Below are 14,795 nucleotides of genomic sequence, written 5' to 3' on the forward strand. Positions count from 1 at the left end.
ATCCAAAATTGGAAGTATTTTCATTCCCTTTACACACCGTACTTTTCTCATGTTTTATTGTGACTCGGACAAGGCCTCAATAAAAAACAAAAAAAACAGCATGTAAGTGTGTGCTTTGATGCGGAGAAGATCACATGAAATGAGTCAAAAGCAGGATGTCAGACTGGCTGTTATGATCCAATGCACCTGATGTCCCTGCAATGTATGTAGTTAAAGCACTGAGTCAGTATCCTGTTCAATAGTGTAACTTTACCAGAATGAGCAGACGGAATTCCGGTATTTAGAACAGCTATGCCATGATGTCGCAGTAAAATAATTCTAATTTTGAAATTCTATGAGCAGAATTGTCAAAGATGTACAATACTGGATATACTTCGGTATTTTCAATGATGCACTGTGCAACAAAAAGCCGCCGCCTTCTGTAATTCTCAGGAAAGAGTACGGAAAGACGCCAGTAGATGAAGTCTGCTGTCCTTTCAAATCAAACTTTCCATACACCGTATCTCACACACAATGTCCGTGTTATACTCAGTAAAACTTAAAAGAAAAAAAATATATTTACACATGTCGCTCATGGCTGCGTTTTGCTAACAGTAAGATGAATGGCTGTGCCCCTTTATGGTAGTTTTGGCCATGGGCATCCAGTGTCTTAAATGGTCTTACTATTAGACTGGTTCCCATTCCTCAAGTTTCTTTCTGCCATCACTGATCAATAAGCCAACTGGACAGGATTCCGCAAAACAGTTTCTATGCAATCCATGTACTACAAAGATCAATGATCATTGGGAAGAGTGCAAGGCAAGGAAAGGAAAAATAAGCCAGTTGGTTGACACTACTGAGACAGCCATAAAAAGTCTTTGTATTGTAGTAGAGCCAGGGTCGGGTTCTCCCATCTCCAGTGGTTTCTGGACTGCAGCTTCTGCATCACTCCTCCCGGTTGCAGGAGGTGGCAAGGGAAGGGGTTTCACTTCTTGCCAGGCACACCCTCTGAATAGTCCTCCAGCACTCCTGCCAAATGGTCGTTGTGGGTCTTGAAGCGCCTCTTCTTCTGTCCACCTGGCTTCTTCCTCTTCTGAACTGGTAACTGCAGAGGGTAGAGCAACAAAACCAACACTCATTTAGACAAAATAAGCATGAATATCATTGTAATCAGTCTGAGATTACAAATTTTGATTCAAAGCCATCCTTTCAAGTGAAATAAATCTGGACGTTCCACCTAATTAAGTTTGGGAATGTACAGAAAGAAGATAACAAGGGCTAGAATGAAAAACAAGCAAAGTTGGGGACTAAAAGAGACACTGACCGCTTTCTTTGGTCCCGTTTCTTGCATGGAGGAGATGCCTTGTTTCTTCAGGTACTCCTCAATCTTCTCTTCATCCATGGAATCCACTGGAACACTCCTCCACAGCTTCTGGAATTCTAGGATTGAAAGGGAAGAATGAAACCGTAAAATTACACTGATCAAACAACTGGGCAAGTTATTTCAAGATATGGACCAAAGCTATGAAATTATATAAACTAAATGAAGGTGATATGGGCAATATGGACAAAATTTATATCATAATATAATAATCCTAATAATAATAATCCTAAGAAATGATTTTGATATCGATATACAGTATAATGATCTATGAATGCATTAAAAATATGTTAGATAATCAAATTGATGTTCATTGCATTGAACTGCATGGTAATATAAAGTACAATAAACACTGTGATTTTCAAATAATATTCCCTAATTTGTTTCATATCATATCAAATGTTTGGGGAAAAAGTCTGAAGAAAACCTCTGCAGAGTTATGTGGTTTGTTGACAAGGACCATCTTACAATGCCCGAGTTAAACTCACGCTGCTTTCAATAAAAATCAGTGGGCCACCATGGGCCATCAATAACTGTATCACTAGAGTCTAAACCTGCATCAGGCAGTCTTTCATCATAGGAACAGCCAGAGGAAAAGGAAAATCAAAATCAAAATCAAATCAAATCTTTCAACAGTTGACAGACAAACCTGACCAATGCTCACCTTCATCCACCATAAACTGGCAGTGCTTGTCATTGTAGAATAAGACCTTCTTCTTGTCTGGTCTGGTCACAAAGATGATCTGATCCCCTAAAGCCTGTGGGAGAGTAAATGGGTTCAACTTCCCATCTCTTAGGTTGTTTTCATTTTAGGCGAACCGTACCCGAGTACACATGAACCGTACTCGAGACCACCTTTTCAAGTGGACCCGCGCACGGATCAACGAACCATGCCCGGGTCCAGTACACAGTGTTCACACTAATCAAATGAACTGGATTTTGGGGTCAAGGGTACTCGGATCCGGGCCCCTGATGTGAAAGTGCCCTCACACTGTGTGAATACACAAGTCTGGTTTAGTCACCACCAAATTGAATTACCAATTAACTGCTCATGTCATGGGTGTGAATGAGTGTGTCCCTTGCATTAATCCACATGATGTACACATCATGGCATCTATGCACAGACATATATTTGAGTATATCCAAAGTGTGTAATATGTATGTGTTACCTTAATGGCCTTGGCCGAGTTGGGCAGCCCCTCCTCCACGTCGTCCAGCAGCACTCCTCCCAGGCCCAGCTGGTCGTGTTTGTCCAACAGCCGCAGCAGAGCCTTCTTGTCCTTGAGGTGGTACTTGGGCTTAAAGGCATACTTCCCATCCCGCACATCGATCTTTGGGTTGTTGGCCAAGGCCTGGGATTGGAAGGGAGGATGGGTGAAGGAGGGGATTTAAGGTTTCAGGTCTCTGGCTTATTAGTGGACGAGCTGGGTGCTAGCACACTCAAGGTGTGCCCACTGTATCTTTATTATTATTATTAACTAAAAAGCTTTGGACTCTTAATTCAGCAAGAGATTCTGTTCCACCTTTAAAATGTTCAGACACATTAGGAGATGTGCAGATGTATTCAATCTTTTTATAATCGTCGCACATTAAGATATTTAACTTATTTTTTTCCACCTAGAAATGAATAATGGAGTATAGTTACTACTGGCGGTCATATTGTAAGATCTTTTACTCTTTCGAATGAATTCAACTTTTTAACCTTTCAAGCTGAAGCAAACACACTTCTGCTTTCATGTTTAGTTGCCACATGCTCACACCAACCAACAAAGGACTGTGAGGGGAGAGGAAGGCAAGTGGTGTGTGGATTTCAGGTGTGGAAGGGGTCAGTGAAATGGTGCTACACAAGGACAAGTGTAATCCTGATGATAAATGTTAGCGTTACAGTATGAGAGGAACACACGTAAACACATGTGCACACATACACACCTCACTCATGAGCCACTGTTTCTGCTTCATGCCGATGTCCAGCAGTTTGGTCTCATCCAGAATCTCTTCTAGGGCCAAGAAGTGTGTATCACCTCTCTGATGCCTCGTCTGAGAGAGTGAAGATAGAAATGCACATGGATTTAGATAATGAACACACACAGATTCGACAACAGTACAAAAAAAACATCCCTTACTAAATTTGGTGTTCTAATGTAAGCAATTCTCAGCCCCAATACCTTTGACAGGACTTAGTCAAATCTCTACAGTGATTTTGTACCTAATAGGCTACTGTCAGTGTAATTTGCACCCTTCAAAACTATATGTATATCCAACAGACTGCAAAAAAATTAATCACACATTCAAAAAAAAATCTGTCAACATGGGTGCGAGTTCTGCAGCGAGGGATGAGTCAGAGAGCTAGTGTGACAGGGCCAAGCAGCCTCGCTGCAGAGCCACAGAATGGTAAACAAGCTGTTTACATTCCCAAAAGAAAGACTGGGGACCAAATGTTACGCTGGGGACACAAGTGACTCACTGGGTTAACACAATACAAAACAAGTCATCACATTTTTAAAAGAGCTTTGATTGAGATGACAAGTTTAAAATGCAGCAATTAAGAGATGCTGTTGTGAGAGCAGGAACACAATTGGACAGGAACAATGACCATGAAGAACAAGGGATGAGTCTAAGACATGCTGACAGGTGCTCTTTTGAAAAGACAACACAAGTACATTTGATGTTAGATTGGACAAAATGTCTCCAGAGGCATACCTTCATATAATTGACTATCTTGGCCAGGCAGCCAAACTTGTAGCCAGAGCTAGCCTTGAGGTTAAAGCTGCCATTACTGGACTCTGTGGAGAAAAAGAGAATAAAGTTTAGGCAACATGTTTAGAAGTCACACTATTTAACCTAAAGACTGACACTGGTGGACTGTTTGGACAGAACAGAGTTTTGGTCTTTTTTTTAAGATTCATCTTTGAGAAATTGTTAAAACACAAACAATCTACATGATTTTTGCCTGTGTCAAAACTATCACTAGACAAAAACAAAACTTAATTATTTTTTGGAAGAAGCAACTTCTCTTGTATCCAAATAGCACACAAACAGCCATTCATTATTCTTTATTTCACCAGCATAAAACTTATTTTGAATTTCATAACATCTGCTGACAATACAGAAAGATAGCACAACAATTTATAGCCTAGTCGGTGTACCAAAAACATCCTAAAAAATATTACAGGAATATTACAGTAATTGAGAGTAATCTAATCTAATCCTCCCCTCCCGGAGACTGTCTGAGGTCTGGGCTGAGGACCAGCCAATCAGAGATGCCCAAAGGCATTGACTCATGAATGATTCATGGTGTGGGCAGGAGCTGCTGTTGCTGTGTACCACTTAGGGGGCGGGACATTGAAATTGAGGCAGGACAGTTAGCGAATGGTGCAGAGGCAGGCCTACAAAATGGCCAATGACAGAGAGTGAAGCCTGTGCCGTTAGGTTGAGACGTGAAGAGCTGCAAGGAGTGGCAGAGAGAGAGAGCGCGCGAGTGCACGAGAGAGAGCTAAAAGTGCACGAGAGAGGACTAAACAGGAAAATTGAGAGATTGAGGAGAGATCGCGGAGGAGGGAGAGAGTGGAAGACAGAGCAATAGGTGGAGCAACAGAGAGAGGAGAGAGCATCTCTTGACTCGCATCCTCTTGAGACCGATCCAGACACACAGGTGAGTCTGCATTTTTCTTAGAATGACATGTGTCCATCAGAAGAATGTGTGTAAAATGTGTTTGAGATCAACAGATCAGAAGAATCCACACTATGGATTTAGGCTACAGGCTATAGGTTCAGTGTGTGTCTCACTGTGTGGGTTTTTGGTTAGTAATCAAGCATTTACAGAGTAGATCATACATCTCTGCCTGCAATAGAGACCGATACCATTAACATTAACATTAGAGAGAATTTCAAAAGGCAAAGCATGGCATCACCAAATGTAGCAATTATGTGTGTTATTTACATTATACCAGCAAGTACGAAATAAAGCTGAAAGATCTTATGAGGGTAATATAATATTGAGGCCAGGGTTGAGTATACACCCTTTGGATTAAATAAACATGGATCTGTCTGTCTGCACTCTCCCGCTTGAATACCAAGCATCAGAATTGTGTGTATGTCTGTGTGTGTCCGTGTCCGTGTGTGTGTGTGCCTTGTCTGTGTTTGTGGAGATGCCTGACTGGATTCAAACTGCAGCTCTCTAGAGAAATCAATGAGGGACTGACAGCTGCGAGGAGCCAGCCAGAGACATAAGGAGAGTGTGTGTGTGTGTGTGTGTGTGTGTGTGTGTGTGTGTGTGTGTGTGTGTGTGTGTGTGTGTGTGTGTGTGTGTGTGTGTGTGTGTGTGTGTGTGTGTGTGTGTGTGTGTGTGTTGTGGGAGGCAGCCCCTGTGCAGTCAACCAGAGAGCAATATGTGGTCCTAGAACACCTTAAGGAGCAGTGCTGGGGTGGGGCTTCATTTAGGCTACAATAACAGATGCTACAGGGAGCCAATCTGTCCTTAATGTCTGTGAACGCTATGAGAAGGGAGGGGGGAGGCAAGGGGGAGGGGAGGGGGGGCGGGGGTAAATCCAGGCGAGACAGATTAGGTGGGTGTAAAAGAGGTTGTCGTCATGGCAATGGGTTGAAGTGAAGTTGAAATTATGGGCCGGGTGTGGGATGGGTGGATGCCACAGAGGGAAGGGGGGAGAGTTAGTTTACATCAAGAGACTGATGAGAAAAGGCCACAGCATGCACACTGTACATAAACGTGTATGCCTCCGGAAACAGCACTTTGCTCCTGTAACCCAATTACCAGTTCGCAGGAAATGTACTTAACTGTGTGACGTCTCATAAGTCATTAATACTTTTCTGTCTTACCTCTCTCCATTAGCCCAATTCAAACCTTACAGCTTACATTTTGCCAGCATGCAGGAGAAGTGAGAGATGTTGATTCTCACCTTCCATTGTACACTAAAGTTGAACTGACTTTACAACGCACTGAAAACACATCACTGAAAATTTGAAAAAATATGGTTCCAATCAAAGTCAATGCATTAAAAGAGCTTCATGTGTACATAAAGCATGGATGATTGCAATGTAAACAGTACATGTTCCAAAAACTATGAAAAGGTAGCACATCTCAAATTTCCAAGTCAAAGAGGACAAAATACTAACATTTCACTTATTTGTCTCACATATCAAACAACCCAAGCAACAGACTGGGTCACAGCCATTCTTTAGGATTATGTTTGTTAGCAATGTTTTGGAACCCAAACACATTGTAAGCCCATGCCTGGATTTAGCTTCCCGCATGATTCAAGAGGTAATATGTTTTCATGAGTTTAGGTCCCGACTCTCCCGATGTGAAAATGTGTAAGCTCTTCTTGAGACAACTGAAGCCACTACAACAGGCCTGTTGTATCACATTACATGGTGCCAGGTGAAGTGGATAGCCCAGCTACCATTACACAAGGAGCACTCAGCTATCTCAGTGTGTGCGCCAAAACACTCTCTCTCTACACATAAACACACACAGGTCATACTTGATAAGCTACCCCACCGTAGGTCTATCCTACAGTTTAACACATGCCGATATCAGCCTGTGTTGTGAGCAACATCTGAAAAAAAAGGACTTTTTCAGGATTAGTCTGGTCTGAAGAGAAGTGCTTCAGGGCTAATCCATTACCCCCTTCCTTACTTGCTCCCCATCTTCCTCTCCTCGTCTCTACAGTTCACTCAAGCAAACTGGGTCAGTAGCCCCTGGGTATGAGTGTTTGAGCTTGATATTGAAGTGTCTCAGTGAGTGTTTGTGTGTGCGTGTTTATGTATGTGCGCGCGTGCATGTGTGGGAGGAGATAGTGGCATGCTGCTTCCTGAGGAGGTAAACTGGTAGGCGTGGGCTGAATGTGTGAAAGGATAGAGGAGAGAAAAATGGTTCGACAACGTGCACATTGCACAAGATCTTTTAACTCCCTCGCTTTATTTGCAACACCTTGACGACGACGGTTTTTGTGAGGCGTGGTGAAGACCTTATGGCCAAAGGGTTACAAATCAAGTAAAGGAGCTATATTGCAGTGTGCAGCTATCCTTTGCAACCAGGCTTCTCTTTTAGGTCTATTTTTGTTCCAAGCAGATGGCCCCCTCAGTAGGATTTGTGCTCTTTTGCTTCATAACCTCTTGTTGTAGCATTGCATAATTTTCAAATTTTACTAAGAACCCTATCTGTGATGACAGGTCTAGGCTAGGGTATACTTCATTTTACAATGCCATAGCCTATATGATACTGAGTTCATGATGTAATATTGCCATAACAGAAAATAAATTACACACACATAAAGAAACAATACAGCATGACCCAAGACTAACCCTTTCACTGCAAGAGGCATTTTTTTTCCAGGGAGGGAATGGTGTTCTCCTGTTGTACAGAGTCCCTGGGCTCTACTGCAACATTTTTCCAAGAAGCACATAAGCTGTGCAATTGAAAATTAAATTTAGGCACATGATCTGTGAAAACGTGCCCCTACTTGGAAGCTCAAGGTGCTGATGTGCTCCTTTTTCAACTTAATAGGCTGCTTGAATTTATTTTTAGGAGCAAATGCTACTAAAATGGTGGCACTGTAGAACCCTGTAAATCAGGTTGAAAAATATGTATTTACATTCGAATAGAGCAAATCCTAAACATCATACTCTAAATAGCAAGTATTCTGCCGCCCTCGTGATCGATATCATTTCCCCCTTCCCTCTCACTATGGAAATTCATGCTTTACAAGCCATCACTCTCAGACTTTGACTTCCTTAGCACCCTAATGCTGTCACCACCTAGCATTGCTACATAAGAGGATTAGAGCCACACAAAAATGTATTTGAGTTCTGAGATTATCTGAGATCTCAGAATTCTGAGAATAAAGTCAGAATTCACAGTTTAAAGTCAGAATTCTGAGATTCTGAGAATAAAGTCAGAATTCTGAGATTAATCTCACAACTCAAATAACATTTTTCACATGTGGCCCTAAGGCCGCGGCCACACTGATCTGTTGTGTCTGTCCGTCTCCATTCATTTCAATTCATTTTCAATGAGAGCTGTTCGTTGTCTGGGCAGCGCTGATGACGCGTCCGTCTCCGTCAGATTTCCGGCCGTTTTGACGGACAGAAAGTTCAACCCAGTTGAACTTTTTCTGGACGGACCGATTTGTCACCGCAAATCAGAGGTGTTTTTTTAAAAATAGCGTTGACGTTCCAAAACAACCCAACGGACAGAAATCTATCCGTTAGTAATTCTGTCCGTTTTCTGACGGATCAGTGTGGCCGCAGCTTAATCCTCTACCGCACGTTGCCCCTCAGAACCAAATGTTGTCACAGCTGCAGATATTTATACACTGTCTTTCTCCCTATCTTTGCACCCTCCAACCAGGAGTCATGGCCAACATCACTGCCACCATTCACCCCAGTGGTCTCCCAGAGGCGTTCCCTCTCTCCCGGGTCTCCTTGCAGGTCCAGGAGGTCTACCCCTTCCACGACGGCTGGAATGTGGCCTGCTTCGTCATCCTTCTCCTCTTCATCCTCACTGTCCTGTCTCTGGCTGCCTTGGCTGTGCTATACGAGCTATTGGACTGTGGGTGCTGTGCCAAAGGAAAGACCCATCGCCAGCTACAGGAGGAGGGGCCGGGAACCTTCGGAAAGCTGATGAGCAACCTTCGCCGGGAGCCAGAATCCCACACCGAGGTGGTATAGGGGGAGCAAGGACGAAGATGAGGAAGAAGAGGAAGCGGGGTTTCAATGCTGAACTGGCCAGTACCACAGCTTTGACCTTGATCCCCTAAGAACAGGACTTTTAAAACTGCCTAATAGAGCTCTAATTGCTCACAGTTGAGAGGATGTGGAGGGGAGTGGAGGGAAGGGACAAGACAGGGTAATAAAAGAATGTAAAAAAAAAAAAAAAAACAGAGGGGGACAATCTTTGTTTCTCTGTGATTTGGAGTGAGCCTAATTGGGTCTTCATCTCAAGTTATGAGGAAATGTCTTCACACCTGTACATTCACCACCACCTCAAAACACACAGAGTAGACCTTGAAAGCCATTTTTACACCACAAACCCCATCAGAGCAAAGAGAAAACACCCTAATAATCTGGCCTGAAAAACACAGCATGGCAATGCTTAAAGATTAAGACTGCGGCAGAATCTATTATATTCTGGTGGTGCTTATTCTAATAGAAACAGGATAAGCATAGGAATAGGATATACTTTGTTTTTTACAGAATGAAGATGAATGTACAAAGGTTGTCAATATCAAAGAAAACAAACACTTCATCAGTGTTTAGTATGAGCAAGGACTAAAAACATTAAGCATTCTTTAAAAGGTCTTGTACATCGCTACAAGAAATGAATATCTACCCTGTTTCAAGTGTTGCACATAACTGTGACTTGCTGGATTTATCCCTTGTTTCCAAGTGAGAGCTTTTATGAGACAAGATCAAATGTCTACAGATGGGAAATGCTGTTCTACTATAAATAATGATTTGCAGTTACACTATATCCCAGTTCCCCAACCAGGCCTGATCAACAACAAATAAGCTGATCAAGCTTTGGTGGACATCATCATTAGTTTGGGTAAAGTTTTTCTCTGTTCTGTTTGCCAGTGTTGTCAACATGTTTAGCATTGTAACATTATCCTTTGACAAGTGACACTTGGATGCTGCACAGTGATGTAATTTGCCACGTCATATTGAGCACACTGTATGATTTCATATGCCTTAACACAACATGCCTAATAAATGGTCACAGAAATTATGTAGTGAAGTTTTGGCCTTTTTTTTCTGACAAAATCAGAGACATACAATGGAAGCAGTATGATACATAGAGTGTTTTTCAGAAAGAAGTCTAGTGCTAGCTGAGAGAAAAATCAATGTTTGTTCTGTTACTAAACTTATCTGATTCATCTGTGTCAGGAAAACCAAATAAATGTTGCTATACACAAATTGAGTTTTCAGTGGATTGAAAAGCTCAGTGAAAACAATGGACAATTGCTTTACATTTTCAACATGGCACAACATGGCCTTCACTTGGACAAAATCCTTTCAGGCTGTCATAGGGCTGGGCGATATGGACCAAAAATGATATCTTGGTATTTTTAGGCTGAATGGCGATACACGATATATATCTCGGTATTTTCTACGAAGTGGGCTAAATGTTCAGTTGTAAGTAGGGCTGGGCGATATGGACAAAATCAAATATCACAATATTTTTGACCAAATACCTCGATATCGATATTGCGACAATATTGTAGGGATGACTATTGGTGCTTTCACAAAATATTTACACAATGAGATTTTTGATAAATAATGATCAGTAATGTGGATATAATGACTAAGTGGGTAAAGGCAAATAATAGAACAGCTAGAACAGTCTGATAAGTTCAGAAAATTACATCACTTTACTCATGGGCACCTGGTTATGTTTAAAAATGGGGGAGCAAACTTGGAAAGATACACAATTGGCAGGGGGGTCTGGGGGTCCTCCCCCATAAAAAAAATTGTAATTTAAAACAAATTTCCTGCATTTCTACACCACCTAACCTATTGGATTAAGTCAAGAAACAGCCAAACTGAGTACAATTAGCTGATAATTAGCCTGATCAGCCACCGTCAGTAATCAATACAAACATACATTATTAAACCATTAATCAAACCAATAACTAACAGCAGTCAACGTCAGACAACCTTATCATACTTTAGCAGTTACCTAGTATTTCTGTAGTGGCGACAAAACGTAAAAAAATATACATATTAGCAGTTTGAATTAAACTGAAGCTCCCTGTGCTCTCCGGGGAAAATATTACGTCAAACTCCCTTTAAGAAATATGACATATTAACAATTCCTTACGTGTCCGTAAAAACACATAACTCTAGAAACAGATGTGAAGATAAAAGGCGTCATATGTAGACAGTCTTCTTGTCAATTCGGCATCAATAGAATCCATAAAGATAAACTGTATTTCCATACAAACTTTACATTTTGGATTTTGTCGGCTCACCTCGCTACCAGCCTCCGGTGGTTAGCTGCGCTATTTTAGTGGGAGAAGACCGTGGGAATGAGAGGCGAACCGTTTCAAAAATTAGATTTCTCCCTGAAATAAGTGCTGGTTGGGGGATCAGAAACACGCCGAATTAAACACCGACTCATAACTGTGATAACTCACTGTTAATTCACCGTCTATCATGTGTGTGTGACGGTATTTGAGGAGTTTTGTCGGCCGTTACCAAAGTAACTACCCGGTTTGCTGCTTGTTTGGTGCTGGAGAGAGCACACCTACCTTCCGATAATATTAAACATGTTTGATTGGCAAAGTTAGCTAACGTTGACTTGCAAATCGGTTTGGCATTTCGGCGACAGTTCAATCCTACTTTTAGCTAGTTTAAAGTTTGGCTGGAGTCAGTGGGCCAAGCAGGTTCATTCAACATACGCTAGTCTATCTTTTCCTATGTTCTATTTTCAGTCAATGATCGCAGTTGAGCTAAATGGCATGTTTCTTACCTTTGTAACAGACTCCTGTGTGGATTCATTGACAGACTGTGATTGACAGCCAAAGCATGTTGTGGCAAACGATCAGCGACGGGTTCGACTGAACCAACTCAAAGGGTGGTCCAAAAATGTGATTTTTTTTATTACTTGTTTTTGTCAGTTGCTGAAAATAGTAAAATGATCATTGATATAGACTGCTTAAATATAATCACCTGATTGCGGGGACTGTATGATGATACGTTTATTTTTAAAAAGACAAAAAGTGGGGTAGCAAAACCATAACTTATGGGGATGCATTTGCTCCACTTGCTCCATTGCTCAGGCGCCTATGACTTTACTGTAATGCAGTCTTTAAACACCAGACCAGAAAGAAGCCCTTCACCATAGCAGTCAGCAATATTAGGATCCATTCCAAGATGAAGAGTCTGCTACACTTACCAGCACTGTGTTTGGACCCTGAGGAACCCTCCTTGTCGACTTTGGCCTTCTTCTTCTTGTGCGAGCCAGAGTCTGAGGCAGCTGGTCTCTTCTCTACAGCCGGAGTAGACAAAGCTCTCTTCTTGAACAGCTCCCTCTCCCTCAGTAGGGCTGGATCCATCCTGACTGGCAACACACAACGAATATAAAAACAGCTATAACTTCAACAACAAAAGACGAACCTTATTGTTTGATAACTTTTCTTCAAATAGCCTCTTCTCAAGACGACTGTCTTTCTGGTGAAAGAGCTCAGAAGGTAAGGAAGTGATCGCATACAAATCAGTTACAAAGTTTCTTTTAAATCACACAGCCTTGAAGTTTGGATAGACCAACGTTAAGTACTAGTTACATTGAAATTGTTGCCAGCACATAGTAAACAGACGATAGGCTATATGCAAATCTGAATCGGTGCAATTGTATTAAGTATAACTCGTATGACAGATAAGAAGGAAAATCTAGAGAGATGACTGCTAAAATAAAATATCACAGGTAACTTAACGTTAGCTGGTAGCTACGGTATCACTTTCAACTATCTACCAACGAGCGAGTCGGCTTGGCTTTCAATTTACGTTACCATGTAACTATAAACTCACGAAATAGCAGGTTAGCTGGTTAATGTCTTCTTAGCGATCATTAGCTGACTACGCTGGGTGTTTTACTAACAACATAACACAGCAAATGAACGTCACAAGTTCTGAAACATCGGCGTTAGCTTGTAAATGTGTTTAGCTTAGCAAGCTACTATTACCTGACACTGAGACACTGTTCCTGTTTCCAGAGAAGTTGATGGGGGAAAGCTTAGTTCACCAGTTGTAAACCAGAGAGAATATTGTTCCTTGCGCCAATTGCTTCTTTGTTTTGTCCCTTTTTAAACAATGTAGCTACCGTTAGCTAACTAACTTGAGACATCATGCTAGCTCATCTTGTCATACTGCACTTCCGTTCCTCGTTCAATTTTTCGGATATCGACAGCTAATCCTTCGCCGTCATGGCGTCATGACGTCTCTCTCTCTCTCTCGCTCTCGCTCTCGCTCTCTCTCTCTCTCTCTCTCTCTCTCTCTCTCTCTCTCTCTCTCTCTCTCTCTCTCTCTCTCTCTCTCTCTCTCACACACACACACACACACACATACATTTGTATTGCCAAATATACATAGAGATGCAACAATATGAACCATGTAAAAAACAAAATTACTACGATTCTAATATCAATAATGTTCCCTCTTTAAATTAAATTCAGCCTTTTAAAAATTAGTAATTTTCAAAGTCCCCACTGTAATGGTGTACCAAATTATTTCTTGTGTCTTGTGTGCCATTTTGCTGCTGCTCTACCTGTTCATATTTTGCCAAAGTGGCCATTTATGGTAAAGAGAATACATTTTATTTTTCATGGTGACAACGTTTTGTTGCTTTTCTTTGTGGAGAAGATAATATCTGTTTTTGAGGGTGTATGTTTAATCAAGCTTTTTCAGTTGATAAAACATAAATAACACCTGGAAGCACAAAGGAGATGAACTGCCTCATACAGTCAGTCCAGTCTTTGTTGGCTTTTCTTTATATGCTGTGTGGTTTATGCAATCTCGGAACCCATGAAATTGCGGTTTATGTAAATGTCAGCTTGTCATCAAAAACTGTCCCAATAGAACTTAGGTGGAAAGTCATTTTTAATTTCATTGTGACTTTAAAGAATATACAGGCATCTCAGATGGAGGCTTTTCAGCAAAAGTCTATTCTGAAGGAGAATTCAAATATTTCAAGAGTGTTGAGTGCAGACTTGTCTCTGGAATGTTTCTTATAGAGTTTCTGAACAGTGACAATACTCAGGCTGTGAAATGACACGGTACATTGTCTGGTTAAAACCTCATTCAAATCCAAATTCTTAAAATGACCTGAGATGCCAAAGTCAGTCAAATTAAATCAAAATGCAGCAGCTCCAGTTTATCATTTTTATTGACATCACATATTAAAAAGCCTTTGTTGACTGGTCTCTAGTCTTTTTTTTTTTCTAAACCAAACAATCAAAATGCATCATTTTTAATTCTAGCTCTATCACAACTGTAGATTGTTTTTTTTTTTTATTTGCACAGCAATAAACTACAGTAGTGAAGTGACCAAAAAGCTATAAAACAAAATGATAAGACACAGAATGAAGAGAATAAATACAAACTTCTGCAGGTGAAACAACTAAAAACCCAACCTCTCACCTCAGATCAACACAAGAAACACACAAAAATATAGAAATAAAGGTGAAAAGCAGACACATAAATGAACTAAAAGGAGAACAGCGAGGAAAAAAAACAATGTTATAACAAATATGCAAGAATCAGAAGCAATGGAAATCATTTAAATTCCAAAAGCACAATTTATTTTTGAATGGATAAACTCCAGTCCTGAAAACACATGGACTGATACTGAGTTAATAAATTGTGGGATACTTAACCTAAAGGATGTTCCTTTTCTCAGCAACAAAAAGGGAAAGTCTGA

General features: G+C 41.0%; 2 protein-coding genes across 2 annotated transcripts; one reads left to right on the forward strand and one right to left on the reverse strand.

The window, feature by feature from the left end:
- Positions 1-39: 39 nt before the first annotated feature.
- On the reverse strand, positions 40-13,256 carry gtf2e2 (general transcription factor IIE, polypeptide 2, beta). Its single transcript, XM_071531729.1, has 8 exons — positions 13,063-13,256; positions 12,276-12,440; positions 4,061-4,143; positions 3,290-3,397; positions 2,530-2,712; positions 2,025-2,118; positions 1,304-1,419; positions 40-1,084 (listed from the first exon to the last, which is right to left on the reverse strand). Exons 2-8 carry the CDS (start codon positions 12,433-12,435, stop codon positions 965-967), a joined length of 864 nt encoding a protein of 287 aa, XP_071387830.1. The 5' UTR covers positions 12,436-12,440; positions 13,063-13,256; the 3' UTR covers positions 40-964.
- smim18 (small integral membrane protein 18) lies at positions 8,735-9,049 on the forward strand. The gene has a single exon (XM_071531731.1). The coding sequence runs from the start codon at positions 8,735-8,737 to the stop codon at positions 9,047-9,049; it is 315 nt and encodes a 104-aa protein (XP_071387832.1).
- Positions 13,257-14,795: the final 1,539 nt, after the last annotated feature.

Source organism: Centroberyx affinis, unplaced genomic scaffold (genome assembly GCF_046629955.1).
Source record: "Centroberyx affinis isolate AG114_WGS23_722 - 3 ecotype Tasmania unplaced genomic scaffold, CSIRO-AGI_Caff_v1 ptg002119l_1, whole genome shotgun sequence".
Classification (NCBI taxonomy): Eukaryota; Metazoa; Chordata; class Actinopteri; order Beryciformes; family Berycidae; genus Centroberyx; species Centroberyx affinis.